General features: G+C 40.0%; 1 protein-coding gene across 1 annotated transcript in view; it reads right to left on the bottom strand.

Annotated features, from left to right (window-relative positions):
- PIAS1 (protein inhibitor of activated STAT 1) overlaps positions 1 to 25198 on the bottom strand; it is a gene marked incomplete at both ends in the record, with an annotated part of 80524 nt that extends 55326 nt beyond the window's left edge. Inside the window, 2 exons of the mRNA XM_080691647.1 lie at positions 24217 to 24661; positions 25139 to 25198. Of these exons, the coding sequence (XP_080547773.1) occupies positions 24217 to 24661; positions 25139 to 25198 (505 nt within the window). The remainder of the gene's footprint in view (positions 1 to 24216; positions 24662 to 25138) is intronic.
- Positions 25199 to 25507: the final 309 nt, after the last annotated feature.

The following is a 25507-nucleotide window of genomic DNA, read 5'->3' as shown; positions in this document are numbered from 1 at the left end:
TAGCTACTTAGTGAAACCTGTTTCAAAATAAAGAATAAAAAACAGGGCTGAGAGTGTAGCTTGGAGATAGAATGTCCCTGGGTTCCATCCCCAGTACTGAAGAAAAAGTACATTTTATGTGCAGTATGATATGTCAAGGATATTTTGATAAAGATTTATGTATTTATTTATATATCTAGGTACTGGGAATTGAATCCAGGGGCATTCTGTCTCTGAGCTATATTCCAAACCCTTTTTAATTCTGTTTGGAAATAGGGTCTTGCTAGGTTGCCAAGGGTCTTGCTAAATTGTTGAGGCTGGCCTGGAACCTGTGATCTTCCTGTCTCAGCTTCCCCAGTACTAGTATTACAGATGTGCACCACCATACCTAGCCTGATAAATCTATTTTTAAAAATAATGGCTAGGGGTTGGGGTATGTTTCAGTGGCAGAGCATTTACCAAGCATGACCAAGGCCCTGGAGTTGATTCCTAGTGGGAGGGGGGGATGATCAGGACAAAACAGCAAAATGGAACAATAGACGCAGAAGCCAGACTGCAATAAATTTATGTGATTTTAACAAAAATATGAGTTATTTGTTTTCATGAATGGAATAGGATATTATATTAATGTATGTCTCAGACTTATAAATTAATTGCCACAGTGTCCTGAATAATTTTCACCAATTCTGAAAATCTTCACAGTTTTACAGTGTATAGAGATCTGAAACTTTGCTAATATAAGAATTTGAATATTGGCTGTTTGGGGCTATGGAACAATTGTCCCTCAGCTAGTATCTTGGTCTCTTGATATGATCTTCAAGTGTTGCACACTTATCAGTACCTTTCATTAAGTGTAAAAACAGGAATCAATTGAGTTTTCACTGTATCCTATGTGACATTTTAGATGGATTGGTCTAGTGGTGGGTCATAATTCAGGTGCTTACAATGATTATGGCAGTACTTCTTATGAATATTAAAGGTTTATTATAATACAAGAGTTTCAACATTCTACCCCTGTAAGTATAAATCACCAAAATTTCATCTCGAAGAAAGAAAAGTACTACTCGCAATAACTAAAAGATCTGTCAACTGGGAGCGGTGGCGCACACATATAACCCCAGTACTTAGGACGCTGAACACAGATCTGAGGCCAACCTCAACGACTTAGCGAGACGCTCAGCAACTTAGACCCGGTTTCAACAATTTTTTAAAATGAGAAAGGGCAGCCGGGCGCGGTGGCGCACGCTGTAATCCCTGCACTTGGGAGGCAGACAGGAGGATCACACAGGTTCGAAGCCAACCGCACTGGCTTAAGAGACCCTGTTTTCAAATAAAAATATAAAATAGGTCTGTGAGTGTAGCCTGGAGGTAGAAGGGCTTCCAGGAACCCCAGTACCACACACACACACACACACACACACACACACACACACACACACACAAAAGAAAAAGAAAAAAAAGAAAAAAAAAAGAAAGAAAGAAAGGGCAGCTGGGCATGGTTGCGCACGCTTGTAATCCAGCTTGTAATCCCCACGCTTGGGAGTCTGAGACAGGAGGATCGCACAGGTTCAAAGCCAGCCTCAGCTACTGAGTGAGGCTCTCAGCAACTTAGTGAGACCCTGTTTCCAAATAAAGTATAAAATAGGTCTGGGAGTATAGCCTGGAGGTAGAAAAGGCCCTGGGTTCCACCCCTAATACCACAAAAATAAATAAATAAATAAATAAATAAATAAATAAATAAATAAAAGAAAGGGTTGAGCCAGGCGTGGTGGTTGCATGCATGTAATCCCAGCACTTGGGAGGCTGAGACAAGAGGATCGAGGTTCACGAACAGCCTCAGCTACTACTTAGTGAGGCCCTGTGCAACTCAGAATACCACTGAGTTCCACCCCTGGTACCGCAAAAAAAAAAAAAAAGAAAGAAAAAAAGAAAATAAAAGAAAGGAAAAACAGAAAGGGCTGGAGGTATAGCTCAGAGGCAGAATGTCTCTGGTTCAATCTTCAGTACCAAAACAAAACAGAAACCAAAAAACAATTAAAAATCCACAAAAATGTACAGTGAGAAAGTTAAGGTTTTAGAAATTTCATTTTTTTGTCTTTTACATATTACCCCATAGAGATGAAATAGATTGAAAAGAAAGAAGAATCATATTGCAATTTATATAAATTTAAAACACTGGAAGGTAAAACCTAGAAACATCAAATAAACAAGGTTATTGAAGAGTCTGATGATAGAAACACTGAGCTAATCTAAGTGGCTGTACTTTAAAGTGCTCTAAAAATATTCACTATTCTACCTCACCAGCAGAAAGAAAAGCTAAAAATAGTCATCTTTCTGTTATAGAATATTTCTTGCAGTCTTAGGGAATGTGAAACTAATATACCTATCTACAAACATAAGCCTTAAAATATTTAACGAACCCTCTGATTTACTTAAAAAACTGACAACTATAATATTTAAAAATATGGCTGGAATGATATAGTTTCATCATTTGGCTTCCAATTACCTTTAATACAGAAGATTACAGAAAATTTGTTTCCTTCAATTAAAGATATATACTTAATCATTAACAAATTCACACTGCTTTGACCAACTACTTTTCTTAAAAAATGGAATTTTTAAGGAAAAGGTATTTAATAATGAGAACATAGTAATAAGATATTCAGTGAACAAAGCAAGTTTTTAGCAAGTATGAGCTGGGCGTGGTGGCGCACGCTTGTAATCCCAGAATTTGGGAGGCTGAGAGACAGTAGGATTGCAGTTGGCGGACAGCCTTAGCTACTTAGTGAAGCCCTTTGCAACTCAGTGTGACCCTGATTCAAAATAAAGAATTAAAAAAAAAAATAGGACTGGAGATGTGGCTCGGAGGTATTCAGAATGCCCCTGGATTCCATCCCCAGTACCTAAAAAAAAAAAAAAAAAAAAAAAAAAAAAACTAAAGTATAAAACATAGGCAAATTTAGCCGGGCGTGGTGGCGCACGCTTGTAATCCCAGCATTCGGGAGGCTGAGACCTGGAGGACTGCGGTTCGCGGACAGCCTCAGCTACTTAGTGAGGCCCTCTGCAACTCAGTGAGACCCGGTTTCAAAATAAAGAATAAAAAATAAGGCAGGGGGTGTAGCTCAGAGGTCAAATGCCCCTGAGTTCCATCCCCAGATCTGCCAAAAAAAAAAAAAAACATAGGCAAATTTATGCACTTATAAAGCTTAAAAAAAAAATAAAACTGGGAGTGTAGCTCAGAGGTAGAATGCCCCTGGAAAAGATCTTCACATTGAATATTAATAGCTTTTATAATATCTTTGGTTTAGCATGTTTTGTAACAAAACCAATGTAACAATGTTTACATTTATAATTCCTAATTTATTTTTATTTTATTTATTTATTTGCTCTTTGGTGGTAGTAGGGACTGAAAACCTAGGGGCATTCTACCTCTGAGCTACAACCCAGACCTTTTTATATTGAAACAAGGTCTCACCAAGTAACTTAGGGTCTCACTAAATTGCTGAGGCTGACTTCAAACCTGTGAAACTCCTGTCTCAGCCTCCCACATATTGGGATTACAGGCATGGGCTACTATGACCTGGCTCTATTGCTAAATTTAATTTTACGATGGCAAATATTTTTAATAAAACATGGTTAATTCTTTAGGGTACAACAGAAGTTACATATGAAGTTTTTCACTCATATAGATGAGAAGTTACTAATGCTAAGAAATAGAATGCAACTAGCCAGGTATGGTGGTACACCTTTGTAATTCCAGTACTTGGGAGGCTGAGACAGGAGGACTGCAGGTTCCCAGCCAGCTTCAGCTTCTTAGGCCCTCTGCAACCTAGTGAGATCTTGTTTCGAAATAAAAAATAAAAAATAGGACTGAGGGGTATAGCTCAGAGACAGAATGCCCCTGGGTTCAATCCTCAGCACCGCAAAAAAAAAGAACACACACTACTACTAGACTTAATCTGAACAAAACCTTTTGTTTTCATTTTATCACACCCTAGTGGCAGGTCCCTAATATGCCCGTCTTTAGTAAAATTGCCTATGTTTTTCATCATCTCTTTCCCTTAGAGTCTAACTCTGTCCTATTTATTTTATCTTTACATTATTCTCACATTAGTTTACTGAGTGAGTAGCTAGCCTCCTGGGTACACTTAACCGAATGGGCCCATATAGACTCCTAAGCAGCTATGGCGCTTAATGTACGGTGAATATTTTATCTGGCCCATCTATTCTTCTCACAGCTGGCAGGCTAACAGGCTATTTTAAGTCCAGAGAGTTAAGAAACAGGACTAGGTTAGACCTAGCCAACTACCGAGACTGGCACTGGCATCCTCACACATGTACAGAATGTTAATGGAAGAACTTCCTTCATGAATTCTTCCCCTACACGCACTAGACCTCCTCCCTCACTCCACTGGGGTTTCGACTCCGTTATCTAAAGTCCCTTTTTATATTTCAATTACTTCCTAGCTTTAGCATACGGAGAAATCATATGACCCTTCACTTTGTGAAGGGCTTGTCTCAATTAACATAATGTTCTCCAAGTCAATCCATTTTCCTGCAAGTGACATAATTTTTTTTTATTACTGAGTAGAATTCTATTGTGTATATATCCCATAATTCTGTAAGCCATTCATCTGTTGATGGACATCTAGGTTGGTTCCATAATTTGGCTATTATGAAGTATGCTGCTATAAACACGGATATGCATGTATCACTATAATATTCTGATTTCAGTCCCTTTGGAAAGATACCCAGGAGGTGTATAACTGGATTACATGGTGGATCTATTCCCAGTTTTTCTTTTCTTTTCTTTTTTTTTTGGTACTGGGGTTCCGGGAAGCCCTTCTACCTCCTACCTCTGGGCTACACTCCCAGACCTATTTTTACATTTTTATTTGGAAACAGGGTCTCCTAAGCCAGCGCGCGCGGCTGGCTTCGAACCTGCGCGATCCTCCTGTCTCCGCCTCCCGAGCGCGGGGATTACAAGCGTGCGCCACCGCGCCCAGCTATTCCCAGTTTTTCTGAGGAATCTCCACAGTGGCTGTACTAATTTGCAATCCCACCAACAGAAGAGTTTCTATTTGCAATTCATGTTTCTAAAAAACAAACAAACAAACAAAAAAACAACTAAACTTCTGCTCCTTGACCATAAGAGCGAAAACACATTTTGAGGCACAATCTTCTGGCCTGTTTCCTAAACACACATACTTATGTACACATATATCCACTTATATACAACTATAGAATATAATATATAATGGGAGAAAATTAGGGGAAAAGCAGTTTTGTGTGGGGTTTTGGTTTGTTTGGTGGTACTAGAGATTAGACCCAGAGTCATTCTACCTCTGAGCTACACATTCAGCCCTTTTTATTTTTTACTTTTTTGTGTGTGGTACTGGGGATCGAACCCAGAGGCATTCTACCTCTGAGCTATACCCCAACCCTATTTTTTATTCTTTATTTTGACACAAGGTCTTTCCACTAAGTTGCAGAGGGCTTCACTAAGTAGCTGAGGCTGGCCATCAACCTGTGAGCCTCTTGTCTCAGCCTTGCAACTACAGGGATTACAGATGTGAGCCACCATGCCAAGTAGTACTGTATTTTTTATTTTAATTTTTTTTTGCAGTACTGGGGATAAAATCCAGGGGCATTCTACCTCCGAGCTACACCCCCAGCCCCATTTCTTATTCTTTATTTTGAAACAGGGTTTCACTAAGTTGCAGAGGGCCTCACTAAGTAAATGAGGCTGGCCATGAACCCAGATCCTCCTGTTTCAGACTCCCAAGTACTGGGATTACAAGCGTGTACCACCATGCCCAGCTCAGTACCGTGGCTTTTTTTTCCATGTTTGTTTGGTTGGTTTTTTTGTTTTAAACAGAAAAGAGTTCTCGGTGCAGCGGAGCACTGCAGAGGAGCGCCCAGCGGGCAGACAGGCAGCTAAGGTAGTGGAAGCCTGGGCAGGTACACAGGGTGTCTCCGGATTGTGCTGGTAGCAGGAAAGTCACCACCCATAGGATGAATTTTACAGACCAGATTGCTTTATTCTGGATATCATAGTAAGGGTATAGGAAGTCTACTTAGTACCTTGTTAATGAAAAAAGAAAAATTTAAGTTACAGCAGAATTCATTTTGGTGCCTTTTATAGAAATCCTGATTTTGTTCTTAATTTTTGATACCTTTCTGCTAAGGGTATGAACAAACAGCTTATTTTCTTAGGCAAATACATACTGTTAAAAAGGTCTAGCTGGGCGTGGTGGCGCACGCTTGTAATCCCCGCGCTTGGGAGGCAGAGACAGGAGGATGGCGCAAGTTCGAAGCCAGCCGCGTGCGCTGGCTTAGGAGACCCTGTTTCCAAATAAAAATGTAAAAAATAGGTCTGGGAGTGTAGCCCGGAGGTAGAAGGGCATCCAGGAACCCCAGTACCACCAAAAAAAAAAAAAAAAAGTAGTCTAGAAGAGGATCGATATGTCACATCCCAGACCCACGGCTACTCCTGGCCCTTGCTTTGCTCTGCAGTGTGACACTGTTGACGCACCTCCTAGGATGCACCCCGCATCTCTTCCTGGTGTCGGGGAAAGCTGTGGGAAACTGTTCTCCTACAGGAGCACGAAGAACATTATCAAACCAGGATCACTGGTCTAAAACGCCAAACTGCCCAACCAAAACAAAAATTACAGGAAATGAGTGAGAAAATGATCACTGCAAGAGAGAAAGAACAGAGCAGCTAATGGCACAAGCTGCCAAGCCCACCAAGCGCAAGCACCTAGTGATCTTTGAAAACTTCTCCATCCCCAGTTTGATAAGGCTGAAGTTAGCATAGAAGGGAACTACCAGCGAGTATGGAGTCATTCCCTTTGAAAGTTTCACTTTAAAGAAAGTTTTTCAGTTGGAAATGGGTCTTCCTCTCCATCCAGAAGAAAAGCCAGTTAGAAAAAGCAAATGAGGTAAACTGATAGAAGTTATGGAAGCTAGCTTGGAAGGCACTGATAAACCTGATGAAGATGAAGAACGGGAAGGTGGGGATCCCCTTGGAGAGAACCTTATATTGAATGAAAATGATTCCATCAAAGGCCTGAGCTCAGACACCTTGCAGGAAGCCACCTCCAACCTCAAGTCTAAGACTGCAGTGTTTGCGGTGTGCACTGGTCCTCTCTGCACGGAGGCTTCTCTGGTTACTATGGCAGTGAGAGAGGTAAGAGCATGCGGTGAGCTCTTTTTTAAGAAAGCAGACCTTACGGGACAGACACGTGACCCTCTTCCACCCTGTGCATCGCTCACAAAGGTAAAGAGCGAGGTAACTGACATTACTACATCAGTCATTAACATCACCGTGCCAGGGGCAAGTTGTGATCCCTCTGCCTCAGCTTCCTGAGGAGTGGTGATTATAGATGTGCACCACTATCCCCAGCATCAAAGTAAAACTGTTAAATGGCATGATTTGAATACCAAGTTATCCAGGAGTACCTAATTCGCCACTAAAAAGTAAAATTCCGCTGGGCATGGTGGCCCATGCTTGTAATCCAGTGCTTGAGAGGCTGAGACAGGAGGATTTCAGGTTTGAGGACAGCCTCAGCAAATAAGACTCTCATTAACCTAGTGAGACTGGTTTCAAAATAAAAATTTAAAAACAGGACTGGGGTGTAGCTCAGAGGTAGAATGCCCCTGGGTTCCATCCCTAGTGCCCCCCAACACACACAGAATAAAACTAGTTTGGTATAGTGGCATATGGCTGTAATCTCAGCTACTCAGAAGGCTGAGGTAGGAGGTTCACAAGTTCGAGGCCAGCCTGGGCAACTTAAAGAGACCTTGTCTCCAGATAAAAAAAAATAAAAAGGCCTGGGGATGTAACCAAGTGGTAAAGAACTCCTGGGCTCAATATCCAGTATTGTAAATAAAAGGATATTTTTGTGCTATAAAATTATATTTATACTTTGCTGTGCAGGTACCAGTTCCACAGTTTCAATTCCTATACCTCTGCCACACATGTAGATACTTTTTTTTTTTTTTTTGGTGGTACTGTGGATGGAACCCAGGGACAACTACCTCCAAGCTACACCCACAGCCCTATTTTTTATTCTTTATTTTGAAACAGAGTCTCACTAAGTTGTGCAGGGCCTCACTAAAGAGCTGAAATTGGCCATGAACCTGTGAACCCTCCTGTCTCAGCCTCCCAAGTACTGGATTACAAGTAAGCGCCACCATGCCCCCGGCTTGATATAGAAACATTTTATGTTATATGGCCCATAGCTTTATTTCAGAATTACTCTGGTAATCCCCTTTTTCCCCCCTCCTTGATTAAACTGGATTTTTTTTTTTTTTTTTTTTTTTTTGGTGGTGGTACTGGGGTTCCTGGAAGCCCTTCCACTTCCAGGCTACACTCCCAGACCTACTTTATATTTTTATTTGGAAACAGGGTCTCTTAAACCAGCACGGCTGGCTTCGAACCTGCACGATCCTCCTGTCTCCACCTCCCAAGCACGGGGATTACAAGTGTGCGCCACCACGCCCGGTGCTATACTGGACTTTTTTGTTATGGTACCTAACATACCAGCATTCTCTTCTAGTTCAATATTCTCAATCCACATATCCTATCACAGAAGTTGCCATAGGCTATTCTTTTATTGAGCACTTACTGATAGCACCAGGAAGCCTAATTTCCCAAATGGTGGACCAACTTCTAGGCAACTAATACTAAGACAATTCCTGAAGGGATCAGGAGTAGATTAACCAAAACCAACCCAAGCCAGATTCTGCCAGGGTTTATAGTACTCTTGAGAGTTGCTAACCTGAAGCAAACAGATGCTGACAAAGACAGGTGCCATCGAGGGGGAAAAGCATAAAACTAGCTAAAGTACATAATTATAACTTTCTGAATTAGGGTTTTTTTTTTATTTTGTTTTTGGTATTGGAGATTGAGCACAGTGGAATTCTACTTCTGAGCTATATCCCCTATTTTTTTTTTTTAAATTTTGAAACAGTGTCTCATTAAGTTTCTGAGGGCTTCTCTAAATGACTGAGGCTGGCCTTGAACTAGTGATCGGCCTTCCAAGTACTGGGATCACTATATGCATCACCATGCTAGGCTCTTGTATTGGTTTCATTTTATTTTATTTTATTTTTGGTACTGGGGTTCCTGGAAGCCCTTCTACCTCCGGGCTACAATCCCAGACCTATTTTTACATTTTTATTTGGAAACAGGGTCTCCTAAGCCAGCGCGCGCGGCTGGCTTCGAACCTGCGCGATCCTCCTGTCTCTGCCTCCCAAGCGCGGGGATTACAAGCGTGCGCCACCACGCCCGGCCTCTTTTATTGGTTTTAATCCCTACATATCCTATAATAAATTTTTCTTGGATAACCTGAGGTAGTCTTTCTTGCAACCAAAAAGCTTTTAACATAAAGGAACTTCAAGATCATTTGAGCCAGGCATGGTGGCAACATGCCAGCACTTGGGAAGCTGAGACAGGATTGCAGGTCTGAGGCCAGCCTCAAAAACTCAGCAAGATCCTGTTTCAAAATAAAAAGTAAAAATGGTTGGGGGTGTGGCTCGGAGGTAGACTGCTCCTAGGTTCAGTTGTCAGTACTAAAAAAAATTTTAAATAAATCATGTGATAAAGTTTTCCTTCTCGTGTGTGTGTGTGTGTGTGTGTGTGTGTGTGTGTGTGCGCGCGCGCGCGCATATGTATGTATTAAAAAAACTGAAGACTGAACCCAGGGGCATTCTACCTCCAGAATATAACCCCAACCCTTTTCTTATTTTTTGTTTTGAAACAAAGAGCCTTGCTAGTTTGCTGAGAGTTTCACTGTGTTGCTGAGGCTGGTTCCATCCCCAGTAACACACACACACACACACACACACACACACACACACACACAAAACAACAAGCAAACAAAAAAAACTCCTGCTTAAAGATTCATGGAGTATATTCTCATATTAAAAACAGAGGACTGGGGTATCGCTCAGCAAGTGCTTCGCATGGCCCTGGGTTCAGTCAACAGCACCCTCCCCTGAAAAACAATACCCTCAGAAATTCCACAGTAATAAAACTTGTTTAAATTTAAGTTTCCAAACTTATTGGGGCATGGTCAAAGAGAACCTACTTACATCATCCCACGGAGCTAGTATCTTAGGACCACATCTTATAAAACTGTAGCATGTAAACTAGTAGACATTTCTTGTGCACTTATTCAGCAGCTTCTATTTCCCCAACAGGCATCTGTGTTTGTGGCTTTGTCTCCAGGTTCAGAGTTAGATTTGTAGTGATTAAAGTCTAGGCCAGAAAAGTGCACTGTACTGTATCTTCCTGGCCAGGGTTAAGTGGTCAAGAGCAGAACTTGGCATTAAATGTAGTTCAATCATAGCGAGTCTAAGGATTTTTCCTGGAAATGCTCAAAGACTTTTCCTCTTTTTTGCTAGAAAGATTCCAGGAACTGCTGGAAATCACATAATTCCTAAAAATGGAATCAACATCAAAGCAAGAGAGCCACAAAATAGAGAACATGAAACAGATCTGTTCCAAATACTGAACAGGTACTGAGCACCTTATATGATGAGATAGTACTCCAGGTGCTTGAGATAAAAGAAGAAAACAAAACAGAGTCACTGCCTTTAAGGCTTGTACATTTGAAGTGATGTCAGAAAGTGGCCTATGCCGCAGAAAAAGTAGGGCAGGGTAAGGGGCACTAGAAGGAATGAGATGGAGTTTAAACAGGGTGGCCAAGGGACAGGTGTCTCATAACAAACACTGATACCTTGGCTAAGGTGAAGGAGACAGTACATGAATATCTACGGGAAGAGTCTCCAGTAAGGGAAACGGCCGTGCCGAGACCTCCGACAAGAGCATACGGTGTACCTAACAAACAAGATCAATGTGGTTGGAATGAAGTTAGATGGCCAGGCACAGAGGAGCACACCTGTAATCTCAGCTACTCAGGAATCTGATGAAGGAAGAGTCCAAGTTCAAGGCCAGCCTCAGCAATTTAGTGAGACCTTGTCTCAAAAAAAAAAAAAAAAAAAAAAAGACTTGGGGTAGCTCAGTGGTAAAATATTCCTGGGGTTTAAATTCCTAGTACTATACCCCCCCAAAAAAACTTTTTTTCTGGGGGGGGGGGAGGTTAGGATATGCTGGGAATTAAGCCCAGGTGTTTCTATCTCTGAGCTACACCACCAGACCTATTTTATTTTTTTATTTCGAAACAGGGTCTCACTAGGTGGCAGAGGGCCTACATTACTGAGGCTAGCTGCAAACCTGTGATCCTCCTGTCTTAGCCCAAGTAATGGAATTACAAGTGTACAACCCCATGCCCAGCTCAAACCCCTATTCATTTTTTACCTATTAATTCAAAATGATCAAAAAGTTTTATAACACATGATATTATTGGAGACATGGGGGGGAAAACACTCTGACATAGCCAGAAGGATTATAAAATTGCACCAAGGAGCCAGGCAATAGTAATTACACTGTAATCCCGGCTGAAATAGAAGGATTCCAAGTTGAAGGCCAGCCTCAGCAATTTAGTGGGACCCTGATACAAAATAAAAAAAATAGAACAGGGCTGGGGATATACTCAAGAGATAGAATGTTCTTGTGTTCAATCCCCAGGATCTGCCCCCACAAATAAAACCCCACAAACCTTTCTTTAGAGGAAAATCTGACAATTTCTATCAAAATTCTAAATGCTTATTATCTTATAAAAACAAGTTATATTTACATATGTGCATAGTGGTATATATCACAGAACTATATTGAATAATATATAATCCAATCAATCACCTAAAAGATAGCTGCTAAGTATTTCTGCATTTGTATATGCAGAAATTATTTCTGAAAAAATACAGAAGGAACTGAAAGCAACACCTGTGGTTGAGATAAGGGTAGGAGAGGAACATCCTTCTCATTATAACCTGGTTTTTTTTTTTGTTGTTACTTTTTTTTTTAACCAAATGATTATATTGCTTAAAAAAATTTTTTTTTAAGTACTAAGGATCAAACCTAGGGCCTCATATATAGTAGACAAATGTCCTACCACTGAGATATATCCCTAGCCTCCAATAATAGTTTTTAAATTCAAAAAATTGAGATGGACATGGTGGCGCATGCTGTAATCTCAGTACTTAGGAGACTGAGACAGAAGAATCACAGGTTAAAGCCAGCTTCAGCAATTTAGCGAGGCCCTCCACAATTTAGTAAGATCCTTTTTCAAAATAAAGAATAAAATATAAAACTGGGGGTGTAGCTTGGAGGTAGAATGCCTCCGGGTTCAATTCCCAGTATAGCAAAATAAATACATAAATGGATAAATTTTAAAAATTAAATACAATTATCCTATATTAGTGGAAAAGTATACAGATATATAAGTGGAACAGAGTAAGATCTAAAAAATATTCATTCAAGCAAAGTTTTGGAGAAAACAAAATTAGAACTTTGTACTCATGCATGTATTGAATATATAAAGTCTAGACTTGATTAAAAAAGAAAAACAGATATCAGAATTGAAAGATATTCTTAAGTACTCATCTGGGAGGTAGAAGAGGTCATCTGAAATCAGACAAAATCTAAAAGCCATTGGTTTACTAAATAAAAAGTAGCCCATATAATATACAATATTAATAAAATAATGGACAAACCCAGCTCAATAAATACAGAAAAGGTATTTAATAATTTCCAACACATTTTTATGAAATTAAAAACTCAACAGGAAGGGCATCTATAAAAAAAATTTATAGCTATATTTAACAGTGAAAGACAGGCTGCTTTCCATAAGAAACAAGACAAGAATATCTACCCTTCCAATTCAATAGGAAATGAAAAGAACTATATACCATGACCTAGTGATATTTTTCCCCCACTGGAATCTCAGGATAGCTCAAGATGTGAAGTTCAAATCAGGCTGGGGATGTAGCTTAGTGGCACAGTACTTGCACAGAGGAAGCCCTGGGTTCAATCCCCAATACCCCCCCCCCAAAAAAAAAGTTTAGTTAAATTCAATCAATGTAGTATAACACACATTAACAGAATGGAAATAAAATCAAACCACATGTATATTCCAATTAATGCAGAAAAGGCATCTGACAAAACTCAACACTCTTTCATGATTAAAAAAACAAACAAACTAGGTACGTTAGGGCACTTTTCAATATTACAAAGACTGTATATAAACCAGGTTGTGGTGGCCCATGCTTGGAATCCCAGTAGTTGGGAGGCTGAAACAGGAGGATCACAGGTTTGTGGCCAGCCTTATCAACTTAGGACCTCTGCAACTTAGTGAGACCCTGTTTGAAAATAAAATAATAAAATAGGGCTGGGGTGTAGCTCAGAGGTAGAAATGCCCCTGGGTCCAATCCCCAGTACTGCAAAATAAATAAATAAATAAATAAATAAATAAATAAATAAATAAATAAATAAATAAACTATTAGAGCCGGGGCGTGATGGCTCATGCCTGCAATCTCAGTACTTGGGAGGCTGAGACAGGAGGATGGCAGGATCATGGCCTCAGCAAATTGCTTAGAGACCTTTAGATCTTAGTGAGATCTTGTTTCAAAATAAAAATAAAAATGACTGAAATGTATACAAAATCAACACAGAAAAATCACCTGTATATCTATACACTAATAACACTCAAAAATGGAATTAAGAAAACTGCATTTACAGTAGTATAAAAAAGAATAAAATACTTAGGAATAAGGAGGCAAAAGATTTATACACTGAAAGCTACCAAACACTGCTGAAAAATTAAAGATAAAAAAAGATAATGTCCATTGGCTATGCAGATTTAATATTGCTTAAATGTTTATACTATCTACCCAAACCAATCTGTAGAGTCAAGGCATCCATTATCAAAACCCAATGGCATATTTTGTAAAAGTAGAAAAAAAAATCCTAAAAGCCGGGCGTGGTAGCGCACACTTGTAATCCCCGCGCTTGGGAGGCTGAGACAGGAGAATCAAAGCCAGCCTCAGCTACTTAGTGAGGCTGTCAGCAATGTATTGAGACCCTGTTTCCAAATAAAATATAAAATAGGTCTGGGAGTATAGCCTGGAGGTAGAAAACCTCTGGGTTCAACCCCAAGTACCACCAAAAAAAAAAAATCCTAAAATACATTTGAAAACTCTTGAAGATTCTGATTAGCCAAAACAATTTGAAAATAATAAAACTGAAGCTGGGTGTGTGTCTACAATCCCAGTACTTGTGAGGCTGACAAAGGACTGACAAAGAAAGATCACAGGTTCAAGGGCAGCCTCAGCAAGTAGTGAGACTCTCATCAACTAGCAAGACTGTTTTCCATATAAGAAATAAAATTGGGCTAGGGGTTGTAGCTCAGAGGCAGAATGTCTCTGGGTTCTACCACAAAAGTACCACAAAAGAAAACAAAACAACAAAACAAAACGGGAGGTCTCAGTTGCAAATCTCAGAACACATTACAAAGCTACAGTCGTCAAAATAGCACTGCACTGGCACACCGACAGACACAGAGGTGAACAGAACAAAATAGAAAACCTAAAAATTAACCTCATGTTTATATGGTTACATGACCTTCAGTGAGAGTGCAAAGCCACATTATGGGGAAAGAATAGTTTCTTCAACAACTGGCACTGGAAAACTGGATATCCACAGGCAAAAGAATGAAAATGGACTCTTATGCTATACACATACATTAACTCTAAATCAATCAAAGAGCCAGGTATGGTGGCACCTGTAATCCCAGTGTTTAGGAGACTGAGGCAGGAGGATCCCAGGCTAGAGGGGCTCTGACTCCATTTTTCTCCAATGATTTCTATTGAAAAATTTCAGCCGGACATGGTGGCACATGCTTGTAATCCTAGCATTTGGGAGGCTGAGACAGGAGGAGCATGGTTTGTGGACAGCCTCAGCTACTTATGAGGTCCTTTACAACTCAGTGAGACCTGTTTCAAATAAAAAATAGGGTTGGGGGTGTAGCTCAGAGATAGAATGCCCCTGGGTTCCAACCCAAGTACCAAAAAATAAAATAATAAATAAATCAATAAATAAAAAGTGCTGAAGCTGGGAGTGGTGGCGCACTCCTGTAATCCCAGTACTTGGGAAGCCGAGACAGGAGAATGACAGGTTCCAAGCCAGCCTCAACAACTTAGTAAGGCTGTCAGCAATTTAGTGAGACTCTGTTTCCAAATTAAACAATAATAATAGTCTGAGGATGTATCGTGAAGGTAGAATGCCCCTGGGTTCCATCCCCAGTACCATTGGAGACTGAGCCCAGGAGCATTCTACCACTGAGCTACACCCCCAGCCCTATTTTTTTTTTTTAATCCTTTATTTTGAAACCAGGTCTCACTGAGTTGCAAAGGGCCTCCTCAGTAAGTAGCTGAGGCTGTCTTGAACTGTGATCCTCAGGTCTCAGCCTCCCAAATGCTGGGATTACAAGTGTGAGCCACCACGCCAGGCTAGGAAAAAAAAATTCAAAAACCACTAAAGATGTAGCTCATTGGGTTGCCTAGCACACAGGAGGCCTTAGGTTCAATCCCTAGTTATGGCCAAAAAATTTTGTTTCAATATATATGAGCTTAAAAAAGGTATTAAAATAAAATTCTGGGAACTACAGACTATCCTAGCAGGATATGTAGAAAAAACAACTTTGTTTTTTAAATTCATCCCTTTTTATTTTTTTATTTTTATTTATTTATATATTTTTTTGGTGGTACTGGAGATGGAACCGTTCTACCTCCAGGCTACACTCCCAGACCTATTTTATATTTTATTTGGAAACAGGATCTCTTAAGCCAGCGAGGCTGGCTTCAAACCTGCACGATTCTCCTGTCTCCACTTTCTAAGCGCGGGGATTACAAGCGTGTACCACCATGCCCGGCCTTAAATTCAGCCCTTTTAAAAAACCTATTTTAAAATGGTTAGGTTCTAATGCTACATGCAACATCTAGTCTCTTCTGCACTGTAATACTGCTTTCTTTGGCATATCTACACTTACTTACTTTCCAATTTTAATAAATTTAGCCAGGAGTAGTGCCAAAGAATTGGAACAACTAATCTCACCCAAAACTATTACAGTCATTGGCAAGTACTGTCAGAAATTAGTGTATGGCTCAAGGAAACAAAGTGGCTTAAAATTATCTTCCAATCACCCAGAATCTATAAAATGTATTTTTTTAAGCCAGGTATGGTGGTGCACGCTTGTAATCCCAGTACTTGGGAGGCTGAGACAGGAGGCTCACAGGCTTAAACCCAGCTTCAGCATCAGAGAGAGGCTCTCAGAAACCTAGTGAGACCCTGTTTCTAAGTACGAAATAAAAAACTGGGCTGGGGATATAGCTTAGAGGTAGAAAGCTTCTAAGTTCAATCTCTAGTACCAATAAAATAAAATAAAATATAAGAAAATAAAAAAAGGACATGAAACCATACTGCCAAAACCATACTCTCCTTTCTCTTGCACCACCCTACCTGCCCTACGGTCACCACGACCAAGTCGTCCAGCTGGCTGCTCTCCAACTCTTTCATCAACCCAATTTTAGCTCAGGAGACTGAGCCAAAGGAGGTTATGGAACCATCGGCCAATTCTGAAATGCTGCATTTCAAGCCTATGCTACATATTTGATTTTCACTTTACATCCCAGCAAAACCTTATATGTTGGATTTGTTAAACTATACTGAATTTATTTTGGATACTATGTATTTGGTTCATTAACTTCTCAATTTATAATATAGTATTTCATATTTACAATTATAAAGGGGTTCCTTACCAAACAAGTCTATCATTCTTAGTTCCTGAAATTTCATACAAAGAAATACACATACTCATATATCAAAGACAAGCTAGATTCCTTTGGACTTCTGTACAACTACACAAATACTAATAAAAATATGAAATTAAAATGAACAGATAAAAAGATACCTACTTAGAAATATAAGCTTTAAAAAGCAAGTCTTGGATTTTCTTTTGAAGGTCAGAAAACAGCACTGCCAAATTGGGAAGAAAAGTTCCTAGAAGAGAAATCCGCCTACGGAAAAATTAGTGCTTTTGATTCCCCAAAATTTAAGTATAGAGCACAGCTTGTGCTGAATTGTTAGAAGGCAACTTTTCTAAAAGCAGAGTGGAGTGAATCATAAACCTTTGAACGCCCTTTATCAGATCCTGCATTCCTGAATTAGCAGCCCCTCATCTCCAAGCACTGGCTGTTAGGGACGTGGAAGAAGGAAAACTCAATTATAAAATATGAGAGAACACTGTGCAATAATCCAGTGCCAGAGGAGCCTTGTCAGGAGACTCAGCAACCAACATTATTAAGACACAGAAGAACCTCAGCCCACTGCACAAAGCAAGATGGAGCATTTAAACTTCGTATGTGTTGAAGCATCTGCTGGTTTATTTTCCTACAGCAATACCTAATCTGTGTGTATACATATTTAACCCAAACCTTTTTATATAAATTATTCACATGCTTTCCAAAGCCTAAACCTATTATAAATACCTATATGGAAGTAGTCTTCTTTAAAAAAGAAAGCTATCAATCTAGCTTTCTAAAATATTGAGACTATAAACCCAAAACAACTAGGTTGCCAGTCTTCTCTAAAAAGTATCAGTGCACAGCCCCACATTAACAAAGAACTATTTGTAACAGAGATCAGGAAAATTCAATTATATAACCATGAAAAAATACATTCTTGGTGTTTAATGGAAAAGATCATTTCATAAACAACAAACTTAGACAAAGAAAGGATACAAAATAATAGTGACTTGTTTAAACTTGAATGACATCCATATATAGTCAATTAAAATGCTTCTCAATATTCCACATTCTTCAGCCTGTAGCATCCAAATACTTTCCAAATAGTATTTGGCCTCTTTTACAATTTAGGAGAACAAAAAAAAAAAAAAAAAAAAAACCACTTTTTCTTTCAAACTATTCTTCAAACTAGGGATTAAACCCAGGGACATTCTACCTCCAAGATACACCCCACGGCCCTTCCTATTTTGTATTTTGAAACAGGATCTGGCTAGGATGCTAATGGCCTCACTAAGTTGCTGAGTCTAGCCTTGAACCTGAGAGCCTCCTGTCTCAGCTGCCCAAATACTGGGGATTAATCCCAGGGGCATTCCATACCCTAGGGACACCCCCAGCTCTATTTTATTTTTATTTTGAAACAGAGACTACTTGCTGAGGCTGACCACGAACCTGTGACCCTCCTGTTTCAACCTCCCAAGTACTAGGATTAAGTGTATACCTCTGTACCTGGCTAGACTGGGTTATTTATAAGCAACAGACATTTATTGCTCAGAGCTCAAGGCTGAGAAGACCAAGATCATTATACCAGCAGATGTGGTGTCTGGTAAGGGTCCATTCTTCATAGATGGTGCCTTCTCATGTCCTCACATAGTAAAAGGGGCAAAAATTTTAGTCATGAAAGCTCTGAAGATTACTTTTCAACATATGTATTTCGGGGGAATACAAACATATAGATCCTAGTAAAGGGATATAATAGCTTTCAATAACCAACTAGATATGCCGGGCGTGGTGGCGCACACTTATACTACTAGTATTTGGGGGCTGACAGGAGGATTTCAGGATCATGGACAGCCTCAGCTACTTAGGCCCTCCACAACTTAGTAACACCCTTTTTCAAAATAAAGAAAAGAAAAAAAAACAGGGCGGGGGGGGGGGGGTAGCTCAGAGGTAGAATGGCCCTGGGTTCAATCCACAGTACCACCAAAAAAAAAGTAAAAATAAAAAAAAAGTATTCAGAGATGAGGATCACAGGTTCGCAGCTAGCCTCAGCTACTTAGTAACACCCTCCACAACTTAGTTAAACTCTGTTTCCAAATAAGGAATTAAAAAATAGGGCTGGGAGTGTAGCTTAGAGGTAGATTGCCCCTGGGTTCCTGGAAGCCCTTCTACCTCCGGGCTACACTCCCAGGCCTACTTTTACATTTTTTTATTTTGGAAACAGGGTCTCCTAAGCCAGCGCGCGCAGCTGGCTTCGAACCTGCGCGATCCTCCTGTTTCTGCCTCCCAAGCGCAGGGATTACAAGCGTGAGCCACCACGCCCGGCCCCACAAAAATTTTTTTTAAAAACAGTATTCAGGGGTTGGGATGTGGCTCAGTGGTAGAGCGCTTGCCTAGCATGTACGAGGCCCTGGGTTCCATCCCCAGCCCTGCAAAAAAATTAAAAATAAAAATAAAATAAAATAAAATAAAAACAGTATTCAGAATAAGTCTCAGCAAGAACAGGATTTTGATACTGTGAGGCTATAATCAGATCTTTTCTACCAAAGGAGTAAATTGATTTAAGTTCCATTTTGTTTTTTCTTTTGTGTGTGTGTGTGTGCTGCTGGGGGTGGGACCCAGAGGGCTTTCTACCTCTGGACTATAATCCCAGACCTATTTTATATTTTATTTGGAAACAGGATCTCACTAAGTTGCTGAGAGCCTAAGCAGCTGAGGCTGGCTTCGAACCTGTGCAATCCTCCTCTCTCAGTCTCCCAAGCGCAGGGATTGCAAGCGTGCGCCACCACACCCGGCCTTTAAGTTCCATTTTGTTAAACAGCCATTTTGTAACCCTGTGTTTGCGTATATTCTTCTGTAAAGTCTGCATTTCCTGGAAATTGCAAGTGCCAATCCCTCTCCGGCATCTGCTTCAGCCAATAGCGTAAAGATTGCGGGGTTATGCTTCCACCAACAGAAGTACAGCACAAGTTGGCAACAGAACCCAGCAGCTTTCCACCATTTCGTTCTCGCACACTTGGCTTTACTGGTGGTGGAATCTCTTTTTGCAAAAAGTAAAATCGCCTTGCTGAGCCACTTTAAAAAAAGTGTCTAGCCGGGCGTGGGTGGTGGGGCACACTTGTAATCCTAGCATTGGGGAGGGTGAGACTAGAGGATCGCAGTTCTCGGCCAGCCTCAGCTACTTAGTGAGGCCCTCTGCAACTCAGTGAGACCCTGTTTCAAAATAAAGAATGAAAAATAGGACAGGGGGTGTAGCTCAGAGTTCGAATGCCCCAGGGTTCCATCCCCAGACCTGCAGGGGGGAAAAAAAGTGTCTTGCCAGGTGTGGTGGCACACGCTTGTAATCCCAGCATTCGGGAGGCTGAGACAGGAAGATCACGGTTTGCGGACAGCCTGCTACTTAGTGTGAGGCCCTTTGCAACTCGGTGAGACCCTGTTACAAAATAAAGAATTTTTAAAAAGGGCTGGGGGTGTAGCTTGGAGGTAGAATGCCCCTAGGTTCTACCACAGTACTAAAAAAATAAAATAAAATCAAGTTGGCAGTGTGCCCCTGGGTTCAATCTCTAGTGCTACCAAAAGGGGGAGGGGTTTTTGTGTGTGTGTGGATATAGCCCGGAGTCAGAATGCCTGAGTTCAATCCCTACTACCAATGCATGCACACACACACACACACACACACACACACACACACACACACACACACACATGTATGTATATATGTATATCCCTTAACTCTACAGATTACCCAGAATCTTTTTAAAATAAATACTCATCAACCCAGGCATGGTGACGCACACCTGCAATCCCAGTACTTGGAGGCTGACATGAGAGGATCGTAGGTTCAAGGACAGCCTCAGCAAGTAGTGAGACCCTCATCAATCTAGCAAGACCCTGTTTAAAAATAAAAATAAAATAGGGTTGGGGGTGCGGCTCAGAGGTAAAATATACCTGGGTCTAATCCCCAGTACCACAAAAAATAAAAGTGTAAATAAATACCCCAAACAATGGATTTGTTCACAAAAACTGGTATTCAAACCATATACCTCACATGTTGCCAATTTTAATATTTGCAATTATTATGCTCAAGCACTGAATTAGTGAATACTGAACACTGTCCAAAGGGAAACAAAGGGCTAGGCTCCTGCAAGTCTCAGTTATAACATTTTCATCAACTGAGCAATACATACATTGTTCTGTGTGTGTTTGGCTTAAAACGCCTTACTTGACATACTACTGATTCATTAACAGTGAACTCACAGCCAACAACACTGTGAACTCACACCTGAGGAGATTCCCTGACACACACATCACAGTGATACATGGCAGGGGTAGAGCTTAGATTGCACTCAGAACACTAGAAAACACTAGGAAACATTGCAGCATTACACTTGGGGACCAATTCATTTATTTACTTATTCATTTATATATTTATTAGTAGTATGTATATTGAACCCTGGGGCTTTCTACCACTGAGCTACACTCTCAACCCCCAATTTTTTATTTTGAAACAGGGTCTCCCTAAGTTGCTGAGGCTGGCCTTGTACCTACGATCCTTCTGTCTCAGCCTCCTAAGTACTAGGATTATAGGCCTGTGCTACCATGCCCAGCTAATGTTTTTAAATCAGCGTGCAAAAGAAAAAACCCACATTAAAGTGTTCTTCTAAAGTTTATAGATGAAGAGTAAACATGGAAAAAATTTAATGCTCATCCTTTAAAAATAGTAAATGTTGCGGGGCGTGGTGGCACACACTTGTAATTTCAGCATTTGGGAAGCCAAGACAGGAAGATCGCAGTTCGCAGCTACGTAGTGAAGCCCTTCGAAACTCAGTGAGACCGTTTCAAAATAAAGAATAAAAAATGGGGCTGAGGGTGTAGTTTGGAGGTAGAATGCCCCTGGGTTCCATCCCCAGTACTGAAAAAAAAAAAAAAAGTAAATAGGGAAAAAAATCCTATAGAAAGACATTGTAAACTGTTTGCTGTTTTAACAACATAATTTCTTTCTTTCTTATCTTATTTACTTATTTATTTTTGATGCCTGAGAATGAACCCAGAGCCTTAAACATGCTAAGCATGCACACCACCAGTGTCCTATACCCTCAGCCCTATCGACATAAATTATATGAGCTATGTACTTCTAAAGTCTCTTTCAGGAAAATAAGATATGTTTACCACCCATAACTATTACATATTTTAAAAATTCATAAGGATAAAAATACCTTTAAGTATTAAAATCATAAGATATAAATTATGTTATGTTAAATTAAGCTGCAATACCCATATAAGCACAAAACACTAAAAAGACAATTAATGTACACAATTAGAAATGAAAGCCTAAGCTGGGCGTGGTGGTGCACACTTGGGATCCCAGCATTCGGGAGGCTGAGACTGGAGGATCACACTGGAGGATCAGCTACTTAGTGAGGCCCTCTGCAACTCAGTAAGATCTGGTTTCAAAATAAAGAATAAAAAATAGGGCAGGGGGTGTAGCTTGGAGGTCGAATGCCCCTGGGTTCCATCCCCAGACCTGCAAAAAAAAAAAAGAAAGAAAGAAAGAAAGAAAGAAAGAAAGAAAGAAAGAAAGCCAGCCTAAGTCCTGGTATGTAATCCTAGCTACGCAGGAGGCTGAGGCAAGGAGATTCCAAAGCCTGGCACTGCGGCCCACACCTGTAATCCCAGTACTTGGGAGGCTGAAACAGGATACCAGGTTCAGAGCCACCCTCAGTCAATATCTTAATCTAATACCCTTTATTTCATTTACTTTTAGAAGGCCTTTGCCAGTTTTCCTCACACAGGACTTTGGGCTTCTAACATGTCTATTATGTCAACTTAAAGTTTCACTTCATTCTTTTTGCCAAAAGCTGATGTACTTTTTTCAGGAGAAAGGCAGCTTGTGTTGAATTGAACTATTTTTATATTGCAAATTGTTCACTTTTTTGCATAAAATTACCAATAAACTTGTCTTGCCATTAAACACACTATATATATATATATATATATATATATATATATATATATATATATATATATATACCAGCCTCAGCAACCTAGCAAGACTCTCAGCAACCTAGCAAGACCCTATTTGAAAACAAAAAGTAAAAAAAACCAAAAAACAAAAAACAACTGGGGTATAGTTTAGAGGTAGAGTGCCTTTGAATTCAATCTCCAGTATGACAATAAAGAAAAAATAAAGAAAAATATTCCAAGATTCCAAATTCAAGGCCAGCCTAGAAAACCTAACAAGATCCTATCTCAAAAATAAAAAGGTATCTCAGTGGTAAAGTACCCCTGGGTTCAATCCTCAAAACCACAAGAAAAAAAAAAAAGACAGAAGAAATGAAAATCTGGCATATATGTTCATGCAAAGCACCTCAGTATAAGCACTGTGTGTCCAGTATATACTTATACTCTATGTAACAAAACTTATTAAATAACATCATCTAATCACACTGCTTAATATTAGTGAATATACTGTCACACTGCCACTTGAATATATTAGTGAAATAAAAACACACTTAAAAACCAGAAGGAAATTTAAAGCTAGGAATAAAACTAAATAAAAGCCACAGCCAAGCACAGTAGCACACACCTATAATTTAAAAAAAAAGGGGGGCCTGGGGTATAGACTACAGGTAAATGCCCCCTGGTTCAATCTCCAGTAAACACACACACACACACCCCTTTTATGTTTCTATCTAAAACTGAGAGCCAGGTGTGGTGGTGCATGCTTATAATCCTAGTACTTGAGAGGCTGAGATAGGAGGATAACAGATTTGCTGTCAGCCTCAACAGTTTTTTTTTTTTTTTTTTTTTTGGTGGGTCTGAGGATGGAACCCAGGGGCATTTGACCTCTTCCAAGCTACATCCTCTGCCCTATTTTTTTTTATTCTTTATTTTGAAAACAGGGTCTCACTGAGTTGCAAAGGGCCTCACTAAGTAGCTGAGTCTGTCCATGAACCACGATCCTCCGGTCTCAGCCTCCCAAATGCTGGCATTACAAGCATGTGCCACCACGCCTGGCTTTTTTTTTTTTTTTTTTTTTTTGCAGTCCTGGGGATGGAACCCAGGGACATTCTACCTCCAAACTATATCCCCAGCCCTGTTTTTTATTCTTTATTTCAAAACAAGGTCTCACTGAACTGCAAAGGCCCTCAGTAAGTAGCTGAGGCTGTCCTCGAACCACGATCCTCATGTCTCAGCTTCCCAAATGCTAGAATTACAAGCATAAGCCACCAAGCTTGGCTGCCTCAGCAATTTAGGTAAGGCCCTTGGGAAACTTAGACCTTGTTTCAAATAAAAAAAAAAAAAAAAAAAAAAGTAGGTTGAGGTGTAGCTTAAGGAAGAATGCTCCTGGGTTCAATCCTCAGTACCAATTAAAAAAGAAAAGAAAAGAAAAAAATCCTCAATATTATTTGGATACTACAATCAAATGTAAGTTTCATTATAAATAATAAACTAGGTCAAATTAGAAGCCTCAAAGGAAAAACTTAATCCCACAAACATAACCAAATACTCTTATATAATAATCTTACCTAGACTGGTGGGTTTTATCAGTTCATCCAGTAAGTCATAAAATGGTAGTTTTTGAAGTTTTATATCCGGATGGACTGGGTGAAGAGCTGATGTAAGGTGTGGGAGTTCCAGTTCATGTTTAGGTCCCAGAAGAGAAACAGGGAGTAACGGTGATGATGCAGGGTGACCGTCGTAAGTGAGTTGTGGAATGGTAGATGGAGACAAAGTTGCTGGCATAGGACTTGAGTGTACACTAGGGATGGACAAGTCCGCAGGCGTCATGATTTTCTGGGGGAACCGCCGCCTATAGAGCTCTTTAATTTTCATTTGTACAGCAGGACTGCAGCCAGCCTTTAGCAAATGTAGGGCTTTTGTGAGGAGTTCGTGTTTGCGTCCGTGCTTGTTTCTCCCAGCGTAGCCCAACAGTACTTGGAGCTCAGAAACTCTAAGGCTCATAACCATTTGCTTAGAGAAAAAATAAAATGTAAAATATTAGTATCCAGTAAGATAATTTACAATATTAGCAATGCTTTATTATAACTTCTCTCCTTACAGTTTGCTTAAAACACCAGCTCATTTACGAGTCTAATGCTTTCAAACAAAAAATATAACCACTTAAATAGCCAAAGAAATTTAAAATTGATATTCATAAAATCACTTATTTCATCCAAGATTATAAAAGAAATACGTATATATCCACTGTTTTGATGATACTGTCAGGTATTTATCAAGCACTTACTGGGTCTCTAAGAGGACATACTATGTAGAAGTCAAATAATAATAATATACCCTGAAGAACATTTCTGTTCTCATAGGGGAAAATATATGTACATATAAAACAAATAGCCCACCTCAAATACCAGATGTAGACAGGGTATCAATAACATATTATCCAGTACTGCATTCTATACTAACTCTGGAATTGGCAGGACTTAACTGTACCTTTTGTGACCCGTTACACACCAGATGCACCCTGGATGTTATCATGAGGTTGCACTTCATCCTTGTAACACCACAGGGTGTTATCCTTTCTGCTTCACACATAAAAGTGGTTCAGAACGCTTAAGTAACTTAAAGCCATAGCAGCTGGAATTAAAACCCAGATCTGCTCTTTCCACTAAACCATTAGGGAAAGGATGGTGCTGAACATACATTATTTCCTCTCACTGCACTCGGAAGGCCAGGCTAAAGTCCAGGAATTCAATCTACATGCCATTGTGGAAAGCTGCAGTAAAGAAATCCAACTTTGTTTAACCTATGTTCATAAACTTAGTTTGGTCATTGTTCTTCCAAAACACACACACACACACA

The sequence above is a fragment of the Muscardinus avellanarius genome (assembly GCF_963383645.1).
Source record: "Muscardinus avellanarius genome assembly, chromosome: 3".
Taxonomy (NCBI): domain Eukaryota; kingdom Metazoa; phylum Chordata; class Mammalia; order Rodentia; family Gliridae; genus Muscardinus; species Muscardinus avellanarius.
The sequence above is the reverse complement of the archived record's forward strand: the minus strand, read 5'-3'. Positions and strand labels throughout refer to the sequence as shown.